This window comes from Sturnira hondurensis, unplaced genomic scaffold, assembly GCF_014824575.4.
Source record: "Sturnira hondurensis isolate 20B ecotype Veracruz unplaced genomic scaffold, ASM1482457v3 Scaffold0009733, whole genome shotgun sequence".
Taxonomy (NCBI): domain Eukaryota; kingdom Metazoa; phylum Chordata; class Mammalia; order Chiroptera; family Phyllostomidae; genus Sturnira; species Sturnira hondurensis.
Genome location: NW_028082364.1, coordinates 1,229,395 through 1,252,091, shown reverse-complemented (window position 1 = coordinate 1,252,091; position 22,697 = coordinate 1,229,395). Strand labels below are relative to the sequence as shown.

General features: G+C 58.6%; 2 protein-coding genes across 3 annotated transcripts in view; both read right to left on the bottom strand.

The window, feature by feature from the left end:
* Window positions 1–4,951: 4,951 nt before the first annotated feature.
* Window positions 4,952–8,538, bottom strand: FOXI1 (forkhead box I1). Its single transcript, XM_037057745.1, has 3 exons — window positions 7,891–8,538; window positions 6,049–6,546; window positions 4,952–5,928 (listed from the first exon to the last, which is right to left on the bottom strand). Exons 1-3 carry the CDS (start codon window positions 8,465–8,467, stop codon window positions 5,849–5,851), a joined length of 1,155 nt encoding a protein of 384 aa, XP_036913640.1. The 5' UTR covers window positions 8,468–8,538; the 3' UTR covers window positions 4,952–5,848.
* A 7,278-nt stretch (window positions 8,539–15,816) lies between these two features.
* DOCK2 (dedicator of cytokinesis 2) overlaps window positions 15,817–22,697 on the bottom strand; it is a 357,524-nt gene continuing 350,643 nt past the window's right edge. Inside the window, exons 47-52 of one of the 2 annotated variants that reach the window (XM_037057743.1) lie at window positions 21,866–22,003; window positions 20,555–20,682; window positions 19,689–19,860; window positions 18,708–18,828; window positions 17,184–17,305; window positions 15,817–16,340 (exon numbers count right to left, since the gene is read on the bottom strand). In XM_037057743.1, the coding sequence (XP_036913638.1) occupies window positions 16,278–16,340; window positions 17,184–17,305; window positions 18,708–18,828; window positions 19,689–19,860; window positions 20,555–20,682; window positions 21,866–22,003 (744 nt within the window). In that variant the 3' untranslated portion in view covers window positions 15,817–16,277. Of the gene's footprint in view, window positions 16,341–17,183; window positions 17,327–18,707; window positions 18,829–19,688; window positions 19,861–20,554; window positions 20,683–21,865; window positions 22,004–22,697 lie in introns of both variants that reach the window. The other variant, XM_037057741.1, reaches the window with a different exon arrangement.

The following is a 22,697-nucleotide window of genomic DNA, read 5'->3' as shown; positions in this document are numbered from 1 at the left end:
TCTGACGAAGGAGATCTGAGTTACTGCCCACCTTCTACCCCCGTTTCCCCAGGGACGAAGCCCGTGTCGGGTGTTCCTCTGTCTGAGGGGGTTTACAGCGTCTGCTCCGCCTCGGCCTGGAGGTGGGGCGCAGGGGCCGTGTAGGGACCATTCAGCTTGAACACGCTGGGGGACGCTGGTCTTGTTCACGCTACTTCCCCAACAGCACCCGGCTCGTAGCAGGCCAAGGGCTTCTTTGCTGCTTGAGTGATAATGACTCAGTGCTATTCTCAGCTGTTTCAAAGTCATTAATTGCGGGGCCGAATTGTCCTGGTTTGGAACAGGGCTCTCTCCTCTCCTGCAGGAACCAGCTGCAAGCAGGGGGGTTGGTTTGAGCTGGTCCTTCCATCGGAGGGGTGCTTATCTATTCCCTGGCTGCTGCCCAGGCAAGGGTTAAGCCTCGGGCAGTGTGCCTGGGTGTTCTCCAGCCCTGCCTTGCCCCATTACCCTGCCTCCAGCTGAGAGCGGGCCATTAGTTTACTCATAAACAGGTGGCACACTCCACTCGAGCAGCTAGAGATCAAGGCCGTTCTCAAGCTGCAGCTCTGAGCACTGGCTGCTTCCTGCTCCCCGGGGCCACCCGCCACCTCAGTCTCCGAAGTCCAGGGCTTGTCCTTCAGGCAGCTGGAGACCCCTAGGTCGTTAGTAAGATCTTGGGGACCTGTGATGTCCGCACAGATGGAGGGTGAATCCGTGAGCAGGCTTCCAGAACTGAGAAAGACAGAAGATTCCTGGTCAATTTCTGCACACGGGCCGAACCAGGGGCAGCCTGGAGACCCCTCATTCCAACCCTGAGGCTGATGTCCTCCCAAAGTTCAGGAGCCAGAAGCCTATACTATGATACGCAAAAATGGCATGAAAGTCAAATTTCAGTGTCCATACAGTTTCATTGGAACGAGACATACTCATTTGGGCAGCCACCATCTCTGGGGGCGTTTGCCGTGCGCAGAGCCGGGTAGCTGGGCCCACACCTGGCTGCATGCAGCTCATTATGCTGCAAACCCCAGAGGGAAGCTGCACAGGTCCCCTGCCTGCTGTGCGAGAAGATGCTCTCGGATAGGAGCTCCCTGCCGCCCACTGCAGATCCCAGTTGCAGGTGGACACACCTGCTCGGGAGTCTGAGTTCGATGAGATGTTACCCCCCAGGCCCCCGCAAAACATCCCACCTTCTCATCACTGTATTCCCACGTATTGGACTGGGTGATTATTATTTTATTTTCATTAATAAAACTTTTGGAGAGTTCTTTTCTCTCTTGTTTTTTTTTTTTTTTCATAGTATCTTAGGTTTTGTCTCTGGGACCATACAGTATAAAATGTTTGCTATCTGGTCCTTTGTGGAAGCTTTCCGACCTTTCATTGAGACCCTTGAACTGCGTCATTATTTTGTCTTTTCAACTCCACGTCCTAGGTCGTCTTATATCCGGACAGAGCCTAAAAACCCTGTGCAGACCTCGGGCAAGTCTGGGCTGGAAATGCTCTCACCACCCTCAGCAAGTGCATGTAAATGTAAGGGGCGGAACTGTTGAAACGCATCCCTTGTCCCCGCCCCCTGACCAGCTCTCTTCTCCCCACCTGGCACGTGCAGCGTGCCCCTCCGCAGGCTCAGGGACGCCCCTGTGACTCCTCAAGGGCCCGTTGATTTTCCTGTCCTCTGCTCTGCCTCCCCACTAATTAATCCTGGTTGCTGGCTGGATCAGCTGATACCAAACCAGTGGGCAGTTGCATACCTAGCTATCAAACACCGTGCTAGCGGCCGGATCGCTGGGCAATCCCACCTGGCATAAATCCCAACCCAGGGACCAAGGTGGTGCCCGGGGAGGGGGAACCTGGAGTTGTGTTTGGATGACACTTCACCTCTCTCTGGGCCACCTTCTTTCATTGCTCTAGCTCTCAAAGCCTGTACCTCCTCCCCTGCAAAAGGTGGGACTCAGGCTGAGGTACTCCGGACTGAAGACTGGCATTGAGGCACCTCTGTGGGGACAGCTCCAAGTGTTGCCAATGCCCCCCTCCTCCCACCCCTGCAAGCAGTGAAACTCAGCCCTGTTGTTTCTTATATGCAGTCTTGGACAGACAGAATGTCTCTTTAAGTATCTGCAGCCCTTCCCCCCGCCCTTCCCCCTCACCTCTTGACCACATGGCCCCAGGATTTCTGGACTGGACTCCCTCTACCACAGCCCCGGGGCTCAGCCAAACCCCATTTCTTCTTCCAGGATCCATTATTTTTCCTTCTTCTTTCCTTAAAGAACAATAATGAATTGCACTGTGAGCCCCACAGTCCTCTCTATTATTCCCTCCTTGGTCTGCCTTTGGGTTTCTTTCCTCTTTGGTTGTGTAACGTGGCCTTTACAATATCCTTTCCATGCTAACAGAGAGGAGAGGAGCAGCCAGGAGGAGGTGCTGGGGGGCACTTGGCCTCTTGGGCCAGGGACACAAGCTCCCCAGTCCTGTTTTTCCCTCACCGTCCCCCCCACCCCCATCCCTTGGAGCTTCTTTGGTCCTCAAGGGCTGATGCCTTTTTCTCTTAAGAATGTCATGTATTTACATGAGTATTCTGCCTTGAGGCATGCTTGTCTGCCCTGCCCCGACGCACACAACAGGGACATCCAGACGCCGTGGCCCCGGGTTGGGGGTGGAAAGTAGGCGGTTGGAGGATGAGTGTGTGATCCAGTGGTTTGGAGATATCTTTGCATTAGTTGACTTCTACTGTCCTTCTGCTTCAGCCTTGCCTACTCTAGGCAGGCTTCCTGGACTCTTCAACACACGGGAAGCCCCCTTCTTAGACCCTTTATTGCCATAGGGGGTCCTATCTTCTGGGCAATGCCAAACGGTGGGAGGCTAATAAATGCCCATGTCCATCTATAGCACTGTGCATGACATCGACCTCTTAGTGAGTAACTAGTTCCCCTGCCTCCATCTCTTCCTCCTACCCTCCTTCTCTCCAGCCCTCATTTCTTCTCAGGGGAACAGAACCACAGGAGGGGCCCGGCCAGCTCGTGGAAGCTGACCAGGGAGACCCCCTTCCAGAGCCGGGTCCTGACCTTCAGCTGTGGGCCCAGGCGCCTCGTGCACCTCCCCTCCCAGGAGCTCCTGGCGCCGCTACCAGGAACTCCCCGCTCAGCACAGACAAGCACTGGCAGGGTCTTTGTGTGGTCAGATCCCTGCAGATGTTCCTTTCACTGCTGTGCCCATGAACTTCAGGCTGCCAAATAATGCAATGTTGGGGCCCTTGGTTCTAAGTGGCCATGTCCCGCCCAGGGAGGCTGGCCCCTCACACCCAGTCCCTTGCCCAGTCGGCACCATGGCTGGCCTCCTGTGGCGAAGGAGGGAGCCCGAGGGGCTGGCAGTGACGCCACCAACAGAAACTGTAGGCCTGCAGGGTCAGTGTGAGCAATTTGGGTGGGAGCTGGATCTAGTGGGACAAAAAGCCTCAGGGACCTGCATGTCCTCTGCCTAGGACCTCATTCCCTGGTGACACTGTGGAGTCCCTAACTCTCCCAGATGCAGGGTCCCTTTCTGTGCAGCAAGGCATGGCCTATGCCAAGTTTTCTGAGGCTATTGACTGTCTTGCACTGTGTCCCTTCCCTTTGCTTTACCTCGGCCACCCCCACGTCCACCTCTCTGGCCAGGAGGCCCTAGCTCCCCGCGGAAAGGGAATCCCCAGGAAATGTGGGCTCCTGGGGAGGCCTGGGGAGGCCCACATTTTACTTTCCACTTTCCCCGGGAAAAGTGGTCAGTCCCTGAAAATGTCCTGTGGTCAGTCCCGGTCTCCCCAGCGCTCGGTGGTGTGCCGGGGGAGAGTCAGCCATGGCGTGGGCCAACCTGTGTTGGAATCCTGGCTGCGTCTCCTTCATTGAGTTACACAGCCTTCCTCTCCAGTGGGATGGGGGGCAGTAGCATCGATCGCATTGGATTGTTTTGAGGATCAAGTCCAACAGGACAGATCAAGTCCTAACGCAGCGCCTGGCACATGACAAACTAGCAATGGCTGCCATTGGCGTCATCATTATTGTTGCTGGTCTCCACCACCTCCCCTCTTCGTCACTCCGGGGAACAGAGCCCATGGCGGCAGCTTGGCATGGCCTGTGCAGACAGTCAGGGGGCCTGGCTTGAGCCCTCTGTGTGCATATCCGAGGAGGGGACTCCCACCAGAAAACCTCCAGTTTTCACGCACAGTTCTCAGTGTGTACTGTGCCAGGCATCCCTGTGTATCGCCCATGCACACACTCATGGCCTTTTGTGAGGACCAAAGAGCTCCCACTGCGTGGCCCTGGCCCTAGCACCTGCCCACTGCCCACTGTAGTTTCTCATATGCAGTCTCAGACAGACAGAATGTCTCTTTAAGTATCCGCAGCCCTTCCATGAACTGGACTTGATGGTGCCGTTGCCATTACCACCAGGATCAACCACGTCTAGAGGCATGATGAGGCGCCAGCACCAGAAGACCTGGGCAAACCCTGGCTGGGGACTTCAGGCACGTTGCCCAACCACTCGGACCCTCAGTTTTCCCATCTAAATAATGGGGCAGCCCCATCCCTTCAAGGAGCTTCTGGGGGGGGTCAGAGCACAGCTGTGAGGGCGGCATGAACTGTGAACACCGGGCGATGCCCAGGCCGTGGTTTGCATTCAGTGTGAATGGGCTCCTTCCGCACACCTGCCCCATGCCTGCAACTCCCTGTTTCCCATGGGGGCCTCGTCCTGTCTCCATACCAGTGTGAAGGCAGGGAAGAGCCTTGGGCCCGTTCTTTCCCTGCCTGCTGTCCTGAGAGCCTGCAGCCCCAGGATGCACTTGGCCCCAGGAGGAGTCAGCCAGCAGCTCAGAAACAGGGAAACTCACAAGGAAGCAACACATGTACTTTTTTGTTGATTTGTTTTATTTTAAAAGAAAATAAGAAAACCAAAAAAACCACCACATTTCCCAAGGTATGTTATGATAAAATATCAGGTATGCAAAAATACATATAATAAGCAAGCAAAATCCCCCCCCAGACCCCTGGGCAGCGGGCGCAGGTGGTAGTCCCATCTCCCAGGCAGTCGCCTCTCCCGGGCTATGAAAAGACAAGTGCCTGTTGGGCCCTGTTTCTCTTGAAAGGCTCGGCCACCTTCCGCTCACTGGCCCATGATATGCACCCAAGAAGCTGTTCTGCACAAGGGCTTGCAGGTGGGTAGCCCTGGGGTGGGGGACTTGGGGTCTGCCACCCCTGTCCCTGCCCTGCTCGAGGTCTCCGGGCTGGGTAAGCAATGTCCCTCTGTGGGGACAGACTGGACACACTATCCTGTGGGGGCACAGTTTCAGTTTCCCTCCCAGCAACAGGGGAGTCTGCAGAGAAGTGGGGGCCACAGAGTAACTTGGACTCGGACCAGCCGTGCCCAGGCCTGGGGCTAAGCTTTGCAGGGTGGCCTGGCTCTGCCCCTTCCTAGGTTGTGTGACCCCGGGAGAGGTCCTTAACTTTCTAAAACCCCAATTTTCTTATCTATTAAAGGAGGAAGTTCATTTGAACTCCATAAGGTAACTGTACATAGTAAGTGTGGCCATGCCTTCAAAGAGCCTGGTCAGGCTCCCAACACATAGTAGGCGCTCAACGAATGGCCACCACAGTTACTGTTAACCTAGCACCAGCATTTCCATTGCAAAGTTGGTGGGAGTGTGCTCAGGTATATAGAACAAACAGGAGGTTTGCACGACCTTCTAGAAACAGGATAGAGAACTCTTGAGTATCCTGTGCCTATTTGGTCAGTTTGGAGGTATGGACAACAGGGATGCTGGCCAGGAGGGCCTCAGCATGCCCCTCTGACTCTGGAGGGCTCCGTTTTAGATGCCGGTGCCCTCCGCAGGGTAGAAGATGTTGTTGATGTCGTCACTGTCATAGAAAGGAGGGCCGACCTGGCTGAAGACAGCCCCTCCGACAGCCCCTCCAACAGCACCTCCAAAAGCCCCTCCGACAGCCCCTCCGACAGCCCCTCCAACAGCCCCTCCGACAGCACCTCCGACAGCACCTCCGATAGCACCTCCAACAGCACCTCCATAGCCCAGAGTGTTAGCGGGCATGGGGTTAGCCCACTCAGCTCCCACCCCCTGGTTGACGAGGGGGGGCCCATAGCTGCCAAGGTTGGTGAGTGGGGCGTAGGTGTTGAAATTCACCAGGCTCTGCCCCATCTTGTCGGCAGACTCGGGGCTCAGACCCGGTGCGACCACAGGGCGGCTCACGGGGCCCGGCCCACTCATGTAGGTGGTCATGGAGGAGAAGAAGCTGTTGAGACATGGGGTGCTGGGCGGGGCCACGGCCGGCTGCTGCTTCGGGGGGCTGGGGTCGCCCGGCGAGGTGCTGGTCGGGGCGTCCAGGGTCTTGGCGCTGGCTGCCAGGAGACCGCCCTTCGTCTTCTCCGAGGTCGAGGTCGAGGAGCTCGCGGCGGGGGACCCATCGGCCTTCCTCTTCCTCTTCCTGCGGAAGTTCCCGTTGTCGAACATCTTCTCGCAGTTGGGGTCCAGGGTCCAGTAGTTCCCTTTGCCTGGTGCGAAAGCGGGGAGGGGTGAGTGGAGAGACAGACAAAGGGCTGGGCTTCTGCGTCTCCACCTGGGGGGGGGGGGGCATCAGACCACGAGAACTGGAAACTGAGGCGAGGCAGCGGCAAAGCCAGAGAGGGAAGACGGGGGAGGGAGGGGGCGGGGGGCATAGAGAAGAAGCGCCGCCGGCCAGCGCCCCCCCCCACATCTTCTGTTAGCGCCCCCTCGCCGCTGGGAAGGCAGGGAGGCGTAGCCTGAAGCTGTGCGCACGCAGGCTCCTTAGAAGTTCAAGTATGGCGTGGGGGTGGGGTGGAATGGAGAGACCACGTGCTTCCATTGCTGAGGTCAAAGAAATCTCAGGGCAAAATCGGGGCTCCCTGAAAGTCTCCGGCGTGGAGTCCAAAAAAGAACTCGGGTCCCCGCTTTGCCCCTCCCCAACTGAGGACCGCCAGGGAGTCAGTTTCCTAGTCTGAGGAGTGGGCCCTTTTGGACTGTCCCTGCCCCCTCTGGCTGACAGGGAAGGTGTAGACTTTCAGGTCCCAGGCCCAGCTAAGGCCTGACCTCTGCCTGCCCCTCCCTATCTCTCTCGGCCTGAGGGTAAGGCCAGCTAGGGGAGGAGAAGGGACAGAGTCCTGCCCTTGCTGGCGGAGCTGGGCCCCTCTGCACCAGACCTTGGCTTCCTGTGGGGGAACTGGAACGGGGACTTCAGTTCTGCAAAGTGGAGACGGGAGTGTTTATAACTCCCGGTGCATCTCCATATTGTAGAAACTCGCCCTTCACTAGGAAAGGTCCGCAGTCCGGCTCACATTCCAGCACAGCCCCGTCACTCCACCTCTCCCGAGGCTGGCTGCGTCCCCCTACCTGCGAGTTTCCTTATCTGCAGAATGGGTTTCCTGCAAGCTACCCCGCAGCAGTGCGTTCAGGGAGGTGATATGACTAGCCGAATGCGGCTCATAGCGTCTGTTCGCCCGCCACGCGTCTCATCTCTTCCCAGAGACCCCCGAGGGCTTTTCGTCCAATCTCTCCCCCCTCCCCCCACCAGGACTTTTTCGCGGCAGACCCCGCCGGAGCGCCTGCGAGCGCCTGCGAGCGCCGAACCCTCGCTCACACTATCTCGGCCCCGCCACAAGCCTGGAGAAGAGGCTGTGTTAGCGCCCCTGTTGTTTAGACGGGGAAACTGAGGCTCGGGCAGAATGGAATGTTCTCCTTCACAGCTGACGCCCCCTTCCACTGCCCGCCGCCCCCCGCCGCCCTCCTCTGTGCGCCACGGCCCTTTATTCTTGCGTGGGTGCCCCCCAGTGGCTTGCGGAGAGAGTAACTCCTGGCCCCGACCTTCCAGCCCTGCGCACCTGGGTCGTCCTCGTCCCGGGGCACCTTCTTGAAGCAGTCGTTGAGAGACAGGTTGTGGCGGATGGAGTTCTGCCAGCCCGCCTTGCTCTTGTTGTAGAAGGGGAAGTTGTCGGCCACGTACTGGTAGATCTGGCTCAGAGTGAGGCGCTTCTCCGGAGCTCCATGAATGGCCATGGCGATGAGGGCCGAATAGGAGTACGGGGGCCGCACCAACTTCATCAGCTCCTCCTGGGACGGCATGGGCATCCAGCCCACCTCGCCACCCCCCATGCCCGGCATACCGGGAAGCATCTGCCTCTGCACCCCGTAGGCCTGCGGCAGGTAGGGGCTGGGGCTGGGGTTCGGCACGTAGGGCTGCGGGGCCATAGACTGCCCGTTGAACCACATGTAGGGGTTAGCGGTGGCCCCATACTCACTGCCCGCCTCGAAGGAGGCATTCCGCTGAGGGCCTGGCAAGCCCTGTGGGTGGTAGACGTTGTCACAGTACACGTTCACATCGGGGGGCTCCTGGCCGATGCTGGGAAACTGCGGGTTGCCGCGTGGAGGCGAGGGCCCTGGAGGATCGAAGGAGCTCATGGTGGAGCTGGACTCCGCTGGACTCTGCTGGACTCTGCACGGACACCTGTCTGGCACCTGCTCGGAAAGCTGTCCTTGCAGGTGTTCCTCAGGTCTCAGCCTTATACTTATATCCTTGAGGGCTTGGCCCCACCCAGGGGCGGCCACTTGGGAAGGTGGACCCGCCCCTCCACCCTCCAGCCACGGCGGTGCCCACAGGACGGGAACCTCCTTGCTGGCCGCAATGGGTCCCGCTAAAGACATGCTCAGACCTGCCTCTTCCAAGATGTTTTCTCTTTCCCTGTCCACCTCCTGTTCTCTCTCATCCTCTTTGCCCCCTTTTCCCTTCCAGTCTGTCCCATTTTCCTCCCTCTTCCCTCCTCGCCCTCTCATGTCTCCCTACCCTTTTGCCCCTCCCCCCTTCTTCTCTCCCCTGCTCTCCTCTGTGCACCAAGGCCCTTCATTCTTCCTTCCCTGTCCCCTGCACAGCTCACGCCCTCTCCTGGGATTGCTCTCTGGGTCTGTTTCCAGCGTCTCTGCTTCTCCGCCTGCTTCCCTCACTTCCCTGCCATTGCTGCACCTCTTTGGCCCCCTTTCCACCTGGCCCCTTACTCTGTCTCCCCTTTTCCCCATCACTCTGACCCTGCCTGCTTTCCCACCAGACCCCTCAGTCTCAGCCCCTCCCCCAGACTGAACGAGGCACTTTTCCAGGAGCCACATTTTGGGGTCTTTTGAAGTGAAACCACATTTTCTGGAGTTTCTGGGAGAGAACCTGGTTCTAGACCAGCAGGAGAGCAGGGAGGAGAAGGGCAGCCAGTTATGAAAATGACCTCCTGCCACACCCATGTACATGCACAACACATGTGCACATGTACACACACACAGGTACATATGTGTGTACACAAGCACACCCATGCATGCTGCAGCCAGGCAGAGAACACACAGGCTGTGGACAGGTTGTGAAAGTGACAAGAGGAAGAAACTGTGAACTGGACCTTGGGGATGAGTGAGTGAAACCCGCACCATCCAAGCTTCTTTCTGGCTGCGGGCCGGGCAGGCTCTTGGTTGTTTATCTGATTCAAATCCTTTCATGTTCCAGCTTGCAGAGGCCCCTGGGAGCTGGGCCTGGAAGTGCACCCTCCAGCCCTCAGCACCAGCACCCCCACCTGCCCCTCCCGGGCCCAGGCTCCAGGACTCTGGCCTCTTCTGCTTTGCACCCAGGGACCCCCTCTTCAGGCTCCATTGTTCTGTAGTTTGGATGTGACTTTTCCCAGCCTGCCCCTCATCCCAGGACAGGCCCTCAGCTTGGGGAGTGGGCGGTGGTCCCCCTTCTCAGAGTGTAGGCAGCTGTCCCCTGACCTGGCGTTAGTAGCAGCCAGAGACTTCTCTCTGGGGTCAGCAGATTGGAAGAAATTCCTGCCAGCCCCTCTGGCCACTGCCTCCCTCCTGCTCTTACAGATTTACTTCCTTCTGATTTTCCACTTCCTCCCATTTTCCCCAGACCCCATAGCTCTTGAGACCAAAGGAGGTCACACCGTCCCAGCGGGAGGTGCCTCCCAGGGATCCTGGCTCTGCTGCTTCGGAAGACACGGGGGAAGCTGCAGTGTCCAGGCACGAAGCTCCCCGGCAGCACTGTGGTCCCCAGAGGATGATTCGGGTAGCTGGGTGCGAGGGGTAGTCCCAGACCCCACCGTGGGACAGCGCATGGTGGCTCTGCAAGGGCCTGATGGCATGTTCTCTCCCAAGAGTAAAGAGGCCACATGATTCTACTTGGCCTGGCTTGCTGCCATCTTTTGAAAGAGCGGCCATCACAGACCAAAGCCTTCCTCTCCACTTCCGATCGCTCCCCCCGCAGAGTTACACGGCGCAGTATCAGCTGCAGGGCAGCCCACCACGGCTCCGTTCTTGCTCTCCCAAATCCTAACTGACCTGAGTGTCCCACTGCCCCCCATTCCCCTTGGCTAAATACATTTCATAGCATTCAGGTGATGTAATATTATGTGGCAATGAAAAAATAGAAGGCAGAATATTTACAGATGTGGGGATATGCTTACGTTCTAATAGTATTACTTAGGGAAACCGGCTGCAAAATGCCATCATTGCCAAGGGGGTGGGTAAAGTGTATATATATATATATATATATATATATATATATATGTATATATATTCATACATGAGTATGAAACAGGTACATAAAAATACCATGCTGTTGATTAGGATTTCCGCATGGAGAATCGGATGTGGTTTTTGTTATCATTGTTTTTCCATAGTTTCCAATTTAAATAATTAGAGAAAAGCAGGTAATTTGCTTTTGGAGATTCCATGCAAATGCCCAGCAAGAGGCAGCAGAGTGGAGATAGAGGTCCTGGGTCCAAATCCCGGCTTTGCCAATGAATGACGGCAAAGCTCTCACCTGATTTAACGTTCCTTGGCTTGGGTTCGCAGGTGGAAATGGGAATGATTCCATGTGACCCGCGTGGTCACCGAGGGAACCAGTGTCGTCAATATAAATCGCTTCACTCGGAGCCCAGAGGTGCGCTCGGGAGCTGTCGGTTATAGTGGGACAGTTCACGCACATTTGATCATGTAATTGTCCCCGAGTATGCGATGTTCATTGTCCCCTTCAGCGGCTGCTGATGGTCAGGGGAGGCTCCAAGCCACAGAACAAGTCCCCTGCTGACCCTGGTCAGGGCCTGGCTTCCCACCCCCTGTTCCACCCGTGCCTATTCTTGGGGTGTCCTTTCTTAGAAGTGTGTTTTGAGGAGTGCTCACCCGAGCCTCCTTGTCACACCAGGGCCCTGGCTTTCCCCGCTGGAGGTCTGAGCAAGCCAGGCCTGTCTCAGGAGGTCTCCATTTCCTCATCTGTGAAGTGGGGCCGCACGTAGAGCCTGCCAGTGGACCTTGGGGGAAAGTGCTGGGATTTGGAGAGTGTGGAGCCTGCAAGATGGAGGATGATGAGGACGACAAGGGTGAGTGCTGAGCCCCAGGGGACAGGCACTGACAGGGCGGTGGCTCTGGGCAGGACCAGCCTGCTGTCCCCTGGTCAGCGTTTTACGGTGTGCTCTGATCTGGGGAGGAAACTCTGTTCAGGTGGGGCGAGGTCTGGGGAAAGAGGGCCGGCCTGCCCCCCATTCCCCTTGGAGAGAGGCTTGGCTTCTTGGGCTCCTTTCCACGCATGAAATACAGATGCCTGCACAGTTTCCAGGAGTCTGACAGTGGAGTTAAGCCGGGACAGAGAATTGGGGGACTTGGGACAAGTTGGCTTCTAGCTTAAAATCTCTGTGTCACGGTTTCCTTATATGTAGAAGAGGGATAAGGAACCACAGGTTTTCTTGCTATTGCCTACAAATATTTCTCTGTGCACAGGGCTGAGCCTCCTACTCTGCCTGGACAGGGTTCAGGAGAGCTGTCTTTGTACTTTGGGGGCCACTGTGGGGCTGGCTTCCCCATCCGTGAGTGTGGGCTCTGGGGAGGCCTGGGCCCGCTGGGACCCAGGCTCAAGTCCCTGTTGGCGAAACTGGGTTGCTTTTGGACTTATGGTGGATCAGGTAGCTGGAGAAACATAGGCCAATGGCACCCTCTTGTGGCCATCTCTTTAAAAGCAGGGCACAGAGGCTGGGTGACATTTAGGGTTGGCCAAGGGTTTCTGAGCCCCTGTGAGGGACAGGTTCCCGGGAGGAGGTGCAGCTGCAAGAAGCAGGTGCACCCCTGGAGGGGGACACCTCAGCCCATGGTGACGGAGATAGTGGACACTGGATTGGCAAGGAGTTGAAATGTCTTACAAGGCAGCCAAGGGGAGCATCGGGACTCCCCTCTGTTTCTCTCAGTGCCTCCTTCAGCCTGAGCCTTGGGAAGGAAGAAAGCAAGCTTCCACTCCACACTCGAGATGAAGCTAAAATTCCTCTCCCTAGGAGAGGAAACGTGGCCCTAGATCCCGGTAACCTGTGAATGGGGCTGGCGTGAGCTCTGTCTCAAGGGCAGAGGACGGGAGAGCCAAAAGCAAGGGGCCTCTGGGTACTCACAGAGAGGGCAAGGGAGCCCTGGAGCGGGGGGCGGGGGGGGGGCAGGGAGATTCACCCAGAAGGCGGCTTAGGAGCAGGCAGGTCTGATTCCAGATTGGTTCCACTGATCACAGCTGTGTGGCCTTGGGGGAGCCACGCAGCTCTGTAGTGAGAGGGCTGGAGGAAGTGATCTCTCAGGGTCCCTGATGACCCTCCATCAGGAAAGAAAAAAAAAAGACAGCAAATTGGCCCTTCCTCTGCCTGTAGCCACCCCACGGCACCCTCCCTCTGGGAGCGCTGAAGGCCATTGTGCCCCTTCCCTGGGTGGTGAGCTGGTTTCGGATGGGCCCAGCTCACAATAAGGGACCCCCTCCCCTCGCCCTATAGCATAGGCAAGGTGGTGCCAGACACACAGCCCCCACCCTCCTGGATCCTGGGGGCTGTCATCAGCCCTGCGGGAGGGACTTTCAAAACTTGGACTATGCAGTCCAATGTTGAGCTGAGGTCAAAGGCAGAAAGCGAACATGTGGATGAAGGTTATGAGGCTGGATGTGGACAGAGCTGCCCTCCCCCTCAAATAGCTGGGTGATGAGGGACCACCACAAACTCCCCAAGCCTGGGTTCTCCTGTCACCGCGGTTACCATCAGCATTGAGTGACTGCCTAGGACCGGGCGCCCCAGACCCCTCACACGGACTTAATGCAACACCTTGGACTTCATGCAGAACTGGCAGGCACTAATGCTTTTGCGAAAACAAAACTCGGAAATGACATTGCTGTGCTGCTGAGCGAGATCAGAGTTCCGCACATAAAGCACAGATGCCTGCTGAGGTTCACTGGCCTTCACTGTAACCTTCGCTGTGCTGCCGAGTGAGGAAATCTAGAAATTACGGCATTTCTGGAGCTTAAAGCAGACTTTCCCTGGACGCAGCATCAGGCTTGGAACCCGGTGTTTTGTCTAGGCTGGGGAGGGGTGAGGTTGTCCAGCTCCTCTGCCCACGTGCACTTTCCCTGTCCCTTTGGCTAGTGAGTCCAGCCAGAGGCCCAGCCTCCAGGAGCCGTCCCTCACCTTAGGGAGCCTGGGATGCAGCCAAACCCCAAGCCCCTCCGGGACGGGACTCTCGGACTGTTGAGGACACTGGAAGCTGGACCAGCAACGGGTCTGGGGCTCAGCGAGGGCACTCGGAGGTCCTGGGAAGAGGCGGGGTTCACAAAGGTGACCTCGGGACTCTGATGTCCTGGGTGTAAGAGGTGGCCCGGGGTAGGGCTTCAAAGCTGAGCTTCCACCGGGTCACCCGGGTTCAGACCTGGGCCTTTGCACTTACTGAATGCAGGATCTGAGTCACTTCCGGTCCCTGTGCCTCAGTCTCTCCCTCTGGGGCAGAGTCGTACCCGCCTCCTAGGGCTGCTATCCAGATGTAGGAGGGTCCCTGATGACCCTCCATCAGGAAAGAAAAAAAAAAGACAGCAAATTGGCCCTTCCTCTGCCTGTAGCCACCCCACGGCACCCTCCCTCTGGGAGCGCTGAAGGCCATTGTGCCCCTTCCCTGGGTGGTGAGCTGGTTTCGGATGGGCCCAGCTCACAATAAGGGACCCCCTCCCCTCGCCCTATAGCATAGGCAAGGTGGTGCCAGACACACAGCCCCCACCCTCCTGGATCCTGGGGGCTGTCATCAGCCCTGCGGGAGGGACTTTCAAAACTTGGACTATGCAGTCCAATGTTGAGCTGAGGTCAAAGGCAGAAAGCGAACATGTGGATGAAGGTTATGAGGCTGGATGTGGACAGAGCTGCCCTCCCCCTCAAATAGCTGGGTGATGAGGGACCACCACAAACTCCCCAAGCCTGGGTTCTCCTGTCACCGCGGTTACCATCAGCATTGAGTGACTGCCTAGGACCGGGCGCCCCAGACCCCTCACACGGACTTAATGCAACACCTTGGACTTCATGCAGAACTGGCAGGCACTAATGCTTTTGCGAAAACAAAACTCGGAAATGTCATTGCTGTGCTGCTGAGCGAGATCAGAGTTCCGCACATAAAGCACAGATGCCTGCTGAGGTTCACTGGCCTTCACTGTAACCTTCGCTGTGCTGCCCAGTGAGGAAATCTAGAAATTACGGCATTTCTGGAGCTTAAAGCAGACTTTCCCTGGACGCAGCATCAGGCTTGGAACCCGGTGTTTTGTCTAGGCTGGGGAGGGGTGAGGTTGTCCAGCTCCTCTGCCCACGTGCACTTTCCCTGTCCCTTTGGCTAGTGAGTCCAGCCAGAGGCCCAGCCTCCGGGAGCCGTCCCTCACCTTAGGGAGCCTGGGACGCAGCCAAACCCCAAGCCCCTCCGGGACGGGACTCTCGGACTGTTGAGGACACTGGAAGCTGGACCAGCAACGGGTCTGGGGCTCAGCGAGGGCACTCGGAGGTCCTGGGAAGAGGCGGGGTTCACAAAGGTGACCTCGGGACTCTGATGTCCTGGGTGTAAGAGGTGGCCCGGGGTAGGGCTTCAAAGCTGAGCTTCCACCGGGTCACCCGGGTTCAGACCTGGGCCTTTGCACTTACTGAATGCAGGATCTGAGTCACTTCCGGTCCCTGTGCCTCAGTCTCTCCCTCTGGGGCAGAGTCGTACCCGCCTCCTAGGGCTGCTATCCAGATGTAGGAAGTTAATTCTCCTCCCATCTGTAGCACAGGGCTGGGGGCAGTCAGGGCTGCATAAATCCAGACTATTGTCATGATTACCCCTCATCCCTCAAGGTCCCCAGGCACTGAGGTTCTAAGGGAGCACCGGCCCCGAGGTCTTTTGAGGGCTCAAGCTCTGAACCCCATGTTGCTGTGACCTCAAAACCCACCCAGCACCAGTTTCCTTCCTAAATGAGCCCCCAGCCTTCTGTGCCCCCTGCCCCTGCAGGGACCCTGCACACGTGGAGGTGGCCTCTGTCCCCAGCCTCTTGTCCTGGCCCAAGGAACTCTTCACCATCCTTAGGCCTCCTCTGAGGAGTCTGGGAAAAGCCACCCATCTGCTGGATCTCAGCCCTCACTTTTTCTAACTCTTCGGTGTTGGTTGGGTGGTTTTGTCATCTGAATAAAGCCACCAGAAGGGGAGAAGGGCATGAGAAACTGTCCACGGAGTGGATCACATGAGGAAGACTCTGGGAGTCCTCCCCAGCGTCCCTGTGCTCCAGGTTGCCGCGCTAAGAAACTGGAGTCACGGAGCAGATTCTTGGGGGCGGCAGGCCAGGGGGGCAAGTCTGCCCTTAGGACTGGCTGGAGCCAGGCGCTGACTCCGCCCTGCAGGCACTGGGCCTCCCTGCCTTCCGGGTGCCCCGGCCCGTCCTGGGCCTCAGGGATGCGTGGAATCCGGAATTGTGCAACAAGACTTAATTGAGCCATAAAACCATTCTTTATTGTCAAAAAGAAATAGCAACATTTGGGTGATGATCAGCTAGAAAAAAGAATGGTTGTAGTATTAAAAAAATGTAAAGTACAAAACTGTTAACCAAAAAAAAAAAAAAAGAATATTTAAAAGGCTTTTTCTACGAAGGGCTAGGACTTAGGAAATGAGAGAGAAACCCAGCTCCTTATCCCTAAGAAGCTGCGTCAGAGAAAGCTGTGCGAGGCCGCGCGGGGGGCGGGGCGCGCACGGAGAGGGCGTTGGCGCCACCTGGAGTCCCCGTGCGGCGTCCTCCCTGCCCCGGTCACGCTGGTCTGTCCACACCGAAGTCCCAGGGCCGGGGCCAGCCCGCTTCCTCTGTCTGAGCGAAGGCAGCTGCTAGGCATCAGCGTCCCACTGTCTGTCTTGCTCTGGAAACTCCTCCCCTGGCGCAGCCCCGGTCAGGCGGGCGTCAGGGGTCAGTGGGCGGGAAGTCGGGGATCTGCTTGGTGTCCTCGGAAGCTTTGCCGGCCAGCTGGCGGGAGAAAAGGAGAAACAGCAGGAGCCCGAAGTGAGATTCTCATGTGCATGCAAGCAGGGTGCCAGACCCGGATCTCCCGGCCCCCTGACCGGCCTCCTGCCCACGCCCCGTGTGCGTGGCCTCCACGACTGTGAGTGGGCGGAATGGGCCGGACTCGCCGTGGTCAGAGAACAGGCTTCACTGCCTCACAGACAGAGTCAACTCGGCAGGCAGGCCGCGTCCTGAGCCCTGGGGGTCCGCGGAGCGCGCCCCGCCCCCAGAGTGGAGGGTGGTGTGGGCCTGACTCTGCGCCCTGAGCCTGCCTTTGCTCTGTTAGCAGGGTTCTGGGGTAACCCGAGTTTTGGCCTCCCTCCTCATCTGGAGCCGCAGTAGCCGCTGCAGGCGGCACATGAACAGACGGGGCTTGGAAACGAAGTTACTTAATGAGTGGGATTTTGTGATGTAAGTTCAACAGAAAAACTCTTCCCAAATGATTAAAAAGCACCTTCAGCTTCCAGAGACAGCTGCCTGGGCGGCTCTGACAGGCCTCACAAAGGCAGTTTAGGCAAAGGACAGCTGTGGGTGCGGAGTCCCAGGGGCCTGCACGTCCTCTTGGCCCGTGGTGCAGCCCAGCTGGGGTCTGTCCCACCCGGAGGATGGAGCATGACCCAAGAAGAGAAGCTGGCCAGGGTCCGGGCCCTTGGGGCCCAGCCCTGCCTCCCTGGTGACACGCACATGTGTGTGCACAGGTGCACACACTCACATACCCCATTCCTTCTCTCCACTGCCCTCTTCCCTCTCCACCCGACCCCCCACCCCCCGCCCTCGCCTGGTCCTTCTACCCATCGGGTTCCTCACCATCGTCTTGAAGAACTGATTCACTTTCTTCCGCTTGAGTGTCTTCTTGTCACCTTCCAGGCCGGGGAGGAAGGTCTGGCTGAGGCGGAAGGATGAGCTGCCGTCATCTGTCCCCGGCACACCTGCCACCGAGAGCGTGAGGCCTGGAAAGAGAGCAGAAAGCAGGTGGGGGCGGGCAGGTGAGGACAGGTGAGGCCTGGGGGACAGGAAGGGTGCCCTGAGGGAGGCAGACGGGAGGGAGACAGGACGAGGCTGGAATCTGGGGCAATCAGGCCCAGGAGCCAGGTGGGAGGTGATGGCCCGTGTCCTGATGTGTGGAGCTGTGGGGCTGCCCCACGGGGACAGTGAGTGGCCCACCCCCCCCTAGGCCTCTGGGCCCAGCAGGATTGGGGCTAAGGTGGGGGAGGTCTCTGACTTCCTCAGGGGACAGGACCTTCCCCTTCCAAAACCAAGAACCGGATTTCCTGTTTTCCCTGAAAACGGGGGCCAGTGGGGACAGCTGGTGGTCACACCCTCGGCTCAGAGTCACACAGACCCTCGGTTTCGACATCGGCCGCAGGGGGTAAGAGCACAGCCCCCCTGGTGTGTGTTGAGGCCCACTCAGAGGGCCAGAGTGACACCGCCAGGTGCCCAGGCAGACACCCCTCCCTGTGGGGCACCCCTGCTTGGTGAGTGTTAGGGGCCCAGCTCCAGGGCACCAGGCTTGGATCTGAACCCAGCCTCCACGTGACTAGCAGACTCCATGTAACAGACAGCACAAGGGCATTCTCAGTGTCTGTGTCCTCATCCACACAGTGGGGCTATCAACATCACCTGCTTCAGGGGTGGGCGCTGTGGCCTAAATGATGTAATGAGAGGGTGCAGTTAACCCAGGGCCAGGCCCTGGCCAGCACTCGGGAGCAGTGGGTGTCCCTGCTAAGGTCCGCCGGCTGTGTCTTGGGGTCAGTGTCCGCCTGCTTGCTTCTGTCTGCCTGCCCGCACCCCCTACCCAGACTGCCTGGCACAGAGTGGCAGACATTAGAGACTGCTGCATGGTACACGGGGTGCTCCTGGGTGTGCCGTGTCCCCATCTGGGCCTCCACATTCCGTCTGTAAACTAGGAAGTGTCCATGTGCTGCTAACCCCCGCACCAGGACTGAATGAGTGAAAGGGGACACACACAGCACCCACTCTGCCCCTGTCACCTGTGGTGGTGGTCTTTGTAAGTGCCAGAAATAGTCTTCCAGGTCCCCAAAGGAAACATGGAGCTCAGGGACACGCTAGGGACCAACTTCTGGCCCCTGGGGAGACCTGGCAAACTGAGACAGCAAAGCCACCAGTGTGCCGAATGCATTTCCAGTGAGTCCCAAGGTGCAGAGTGACAGCAGCCTCCACCCCAGCTCCTGGCAGAGCTCGCTGGGCGTGGGGACAGCTCGGAGGACAAGGCGGCTCTGAGCGGAGCCCTCTGCCTGCAGGGTGCTGGCCCCCTTTGCCGCAGTGACCCCTGCCCTGCATCCCCCCAGGCTGGCGGTGGCGGGCACGTACCTGGGATGGTGGGCAGGGACTGGCTGGCAAAACTCATCTGCGAGAGGACGGATGCCCTGGGAGGGACGGCCGCGTGCTCCGAGAGGTTGGTGTCACTCATGAACTCGTGCTTCCTGGACAGCTGGGTGAACACACACAGCCCAGAGATTCAGGGTGAGGCAGCTGGGGACCCGAAGAGCTAGTGATGGCTGCTTGGCGACTCTTCCAAGGACCCAGCACCCAGCTGGTTCCTTCTGTTTGGCTCTATTCCTCGCTACCGCCCCCCCCCCACAGGTGCACAGGGTGACCTGCTATATGACTCCTGGGGCGGCAGGGGTGTCGGGAGCTTTGGGGGGGTCCCTTTATTTAGAGGGTACTATGAACGATGCCCCCTGGAATTGTGAACCACAGAGATTATATTCCCAGCCTTCTCCCCTGGCTGGAGTCACCTCTGAGGCCTTCCAGGAAGTCTGTGGGGGACCCTTTGTCACTGGAAGGCATCCAGGTGGGCCCCTTGCCCTTTTACCTCGCGCCCTTCCCCTGCCCAGGCTCCCAGAGCACCATCACCAAGCCTCTCTTTCGGAGGGACGTTGGATTTCAGCCCAACGGTACCAAGTCTCATATCAAATAGTTATTGGTTTATAAGATGAAGTCTCCAAGTCAGGGCAGTGCCCGCATCCCGGACCGGGCGCCCGTGCCACGCGCCCGTGCCACTGTGGGGACCTAGTGGTGTCAGTGGTTAGAGTGGCCGGGGGCTAGGGGATGGAGGGCAGGACAGGCAGAGCCACCTGGCCCACCACGGGGAGGGCTGCTGTCCTTTCCAGTGGGTGAAGTGGGTGCTTCTCCCTGCCTGACAAAGCCCCGTGGTGATGGCAGAAAACACGCACAGGTGGGAGTCTGGTGGCCTATGTCCAGGCTGCACCCACCTCACCACAAACACGGGGCTCGGAGCCCCGGGGACTGTGCCTGGCGCACAGCACGTTTGCTAAGGGGCCTGCTCACCCGCTTCAGGTCAGAGTCGGCTGCCGCCTTCTCGTCGGCAAACACCACGCTGCTCCGCTTGGCCCTCTTCTTGGACCTCCGCAGCTTGACCTCTGGCAGAGTACTCCCTGGGGAGATGGGCTCATCCTGCTCTGCCTTCGGGGTCTTGGGGGCTGCCAGCTCCAGGTCGAAGCTGGAGGGCAAAGGGGACAGCAGTGGGGACTGCAGTTAGAGGGTCAGTGGGACCGGCTGGCAGGGGCCTGGGCGGACTGAGCTGCTGCCTCAGGGCAGGAGGGAGATCAGCTAACCTGGAAGGGGTTGGGGGATAAGTCTGCTTAACTGATAAACACGTGAGATGCAAAGACTGGCTGTGGGAGAAGAGAAGGCTGGTCAAAATGTGGATCTAGATTCAAATTCAGACACTGCCACTTTTTAGCTGCACGTTGAGCAAACCACTCCAAAGGGGTATTGGCGGTGACCTCGCAGAGGGGCCACAGAGGTGGTCTGAGGACCCGACACCCCCTTGGCCCGTGCAGAGGGCTCATTCACAACATCTACTGTAAGGGTAGTTGAGCAGGGCCTGGTGGCACAGACGGCCCGGGGTAGGTGGGCACGGGAGGAGGGGCTCTGAGGGGCAGTGGGGACGGAGGGCCCCTGGCAGAGCAGAGAGGAGTCCAGAGTGCAGTGGGCTCTGTAGCTGTGGCTGAGGCCTGCGGGTCCTCAGGAAAAGCCATCTTGCTCCGCAGGCCTTGAGTGAGCCTCTGAGGATGGCCGCCTCACAGGGTGACAAAAAGCTTTTGTCTCAGAAGGACGGAGAGGCCGAGGGAGCCACTTTGCTTGGGGCCGGGCAGGCAGGCGGGGCGGGTGCCCTCCGGGGCAGGGCTGACCTCTCGGAGGTGGTCTTGCTGGGTGTGCTGCAGTCCGAATTCATGGAAGCCATAGAGATGATGGACATCTGCCGGTAGGAACGCAGCATCGACCGGGGGCGGCCCAAACGCCGGTCCTCAAAGTCGGGCTGGGGCAGGAGGACAGGGTTAGCAGCCGGGCCCAACAGGTAGGTAAGGGCTGGGGTACCAGGCCTCCCCCTTCGTGCTGCCCCTCCCCCACTGGAGTAGGATGCCCTCCTGGATGCCTGGGGCTAGAGCTGATAAGATGCGACTCAGGAGGGAGCGAGACAGACCAAGGGTATGATTACAGGGCTGGGCCTCTGGGCTTGTGGCGCCAGCTCTGCTTCCCTGGAGCTGGATGTCAGTCACGTGACCTGTGGTTCATCCAATCACGGCCAGGTTATGAGGCTCCAGGGAACACTCTGGGCAGCCAGCTCGGTGAGCTTTCCTGGAAGGTGATCCTGCACCCACGCGCCAGCAGGGTAGGCCGGGTGCGTTGGGGACCTTCCCAGACCTCCCGCTGTGTGTCCTTCCACAGGGCTGGTCCTGGTTTGTGAGGGGCGTCTTGTGGACTCTGCCCTTAGCAGGACTGATGCTGCCACTCAACCCCGGAACCACACTCGGGCGCCGCGCAGGGAATGCTGGGAAAGGCGGCCTGCTCAGAGGACGGCTTTCCTACTGGAAGGCGGCGGGGTACTGAGCTCGCCTTCGTGCCCCCCCACTAACTCCCTCGCGTGCCCCCCCCCCCCCCCCCCCCCCCCAGCTCTTGGTTTTCCTGCCCCGGTTGACAGGTTTTGTGATTGCATTTTCTGGGGTAGAGGACAGAGAAGACGCCCGTGAGCGGCAGGCCAATGGTCTCATTAGGCCCAAATTGCTGGCTTTGGAGACCAGCAGAACTGGGTGCTCCCTCGGACCCGCACGCACTTGCTCTGTGGCTTTCACCGGGCACTTGAGTCGCTGACCCTCCAGAAGAGAGGCGCGGGATTGAAGTCACGCCTGCCGCACGGGCTTGTTAGGACTAAGTGGCTTAGTAAACGTCAAGCGCTCATATCGAACAAGGCGCATACTAGGTGCCTCCTCCACGTAATTTTTGTTAGAGGCACAAAACCTTGCGTGCTAAGGGCCCAGTTTACCACTGGTGTTTGTCTGGAGGTGACTTCTGAGGAGTCAGGGTTACAGGAAGCTTCCTCTGAAGTGCCCGCCCCAGCATCGTTGGCCCGCAGGCCCTTCTCCCCAGGGGCAGGCTCTGTTGCTCAGGTCCCCACCATCCGCGCCTGCCCCACCCCCACCCCCAGCGATCGATCTCCGTACCATCTCTCGGACACCATACTCTTTCTCCACCTTCATTTTCAGGTTCTTGAAGCACTCCTCCATCCGGTCGTGGAAGGGCCGCAGGTTTTCTGACACCCTCTTCTCATGGATCTTAATCCCCGCTCCCAGGAAGGGGATCTGGGGAGAAAGGTGGTGGGCCATGAGCGGGGCCTGGGCCTCTGAGCTTGGACCCCGCCCCCAGAGCGGCAGGGGGCCGCTCCCTGCGGGGCACTCAGGTCCCCTGAGACCTCACGGCGCCACAAGCCCCGGGGGAAACTGGAAAGCTGTAACCTTGGGGCTGCTGTGGTCCCAAGGGAAAAGGAGCTCCGGTGGTCCGTGCCTCCCGTGGGAGGTTGGATCCCCCCCCCTGCCCCATGGGAGGCTGCCTGTCTGGGAAGTCTACCCCTTGCGGAATCTGGGGGCGGAGTGTGTGACCGGAAGAGGAAACTCTATTGCTTGGACTCAAAGCCTTGTCTGACAAGCTCTTGGAGGTGCGGCAGGGAAACATGAGTGGGTGTCAGAAGCTGGGAGGTGGGGGAGGGGAGGGCTGGAAGGACAGGGGGAGCAGGCCCAGCCTCTTTGTCGTAGGACACGACTGTCTAGCGGGACCAAAAGGAAATCAGTATCGTGGACCTCGCCGGTCAACAGCGGCTTGAGAGAAATGGTGGAGGAGACAGGGGAGGAGGAGGTGACTGATGGCAGGCAGTTGGATTCCCCTTCCCAACCAAGAGGTCAGAGGGGACAGTTGACACCGTAGACTTGAGGTCGGCAGCCGAGCCACTGGGGCCACTACGAGGGAGAGCTGAGAAAGTGTCGGGGCTTTGGGGAAGGA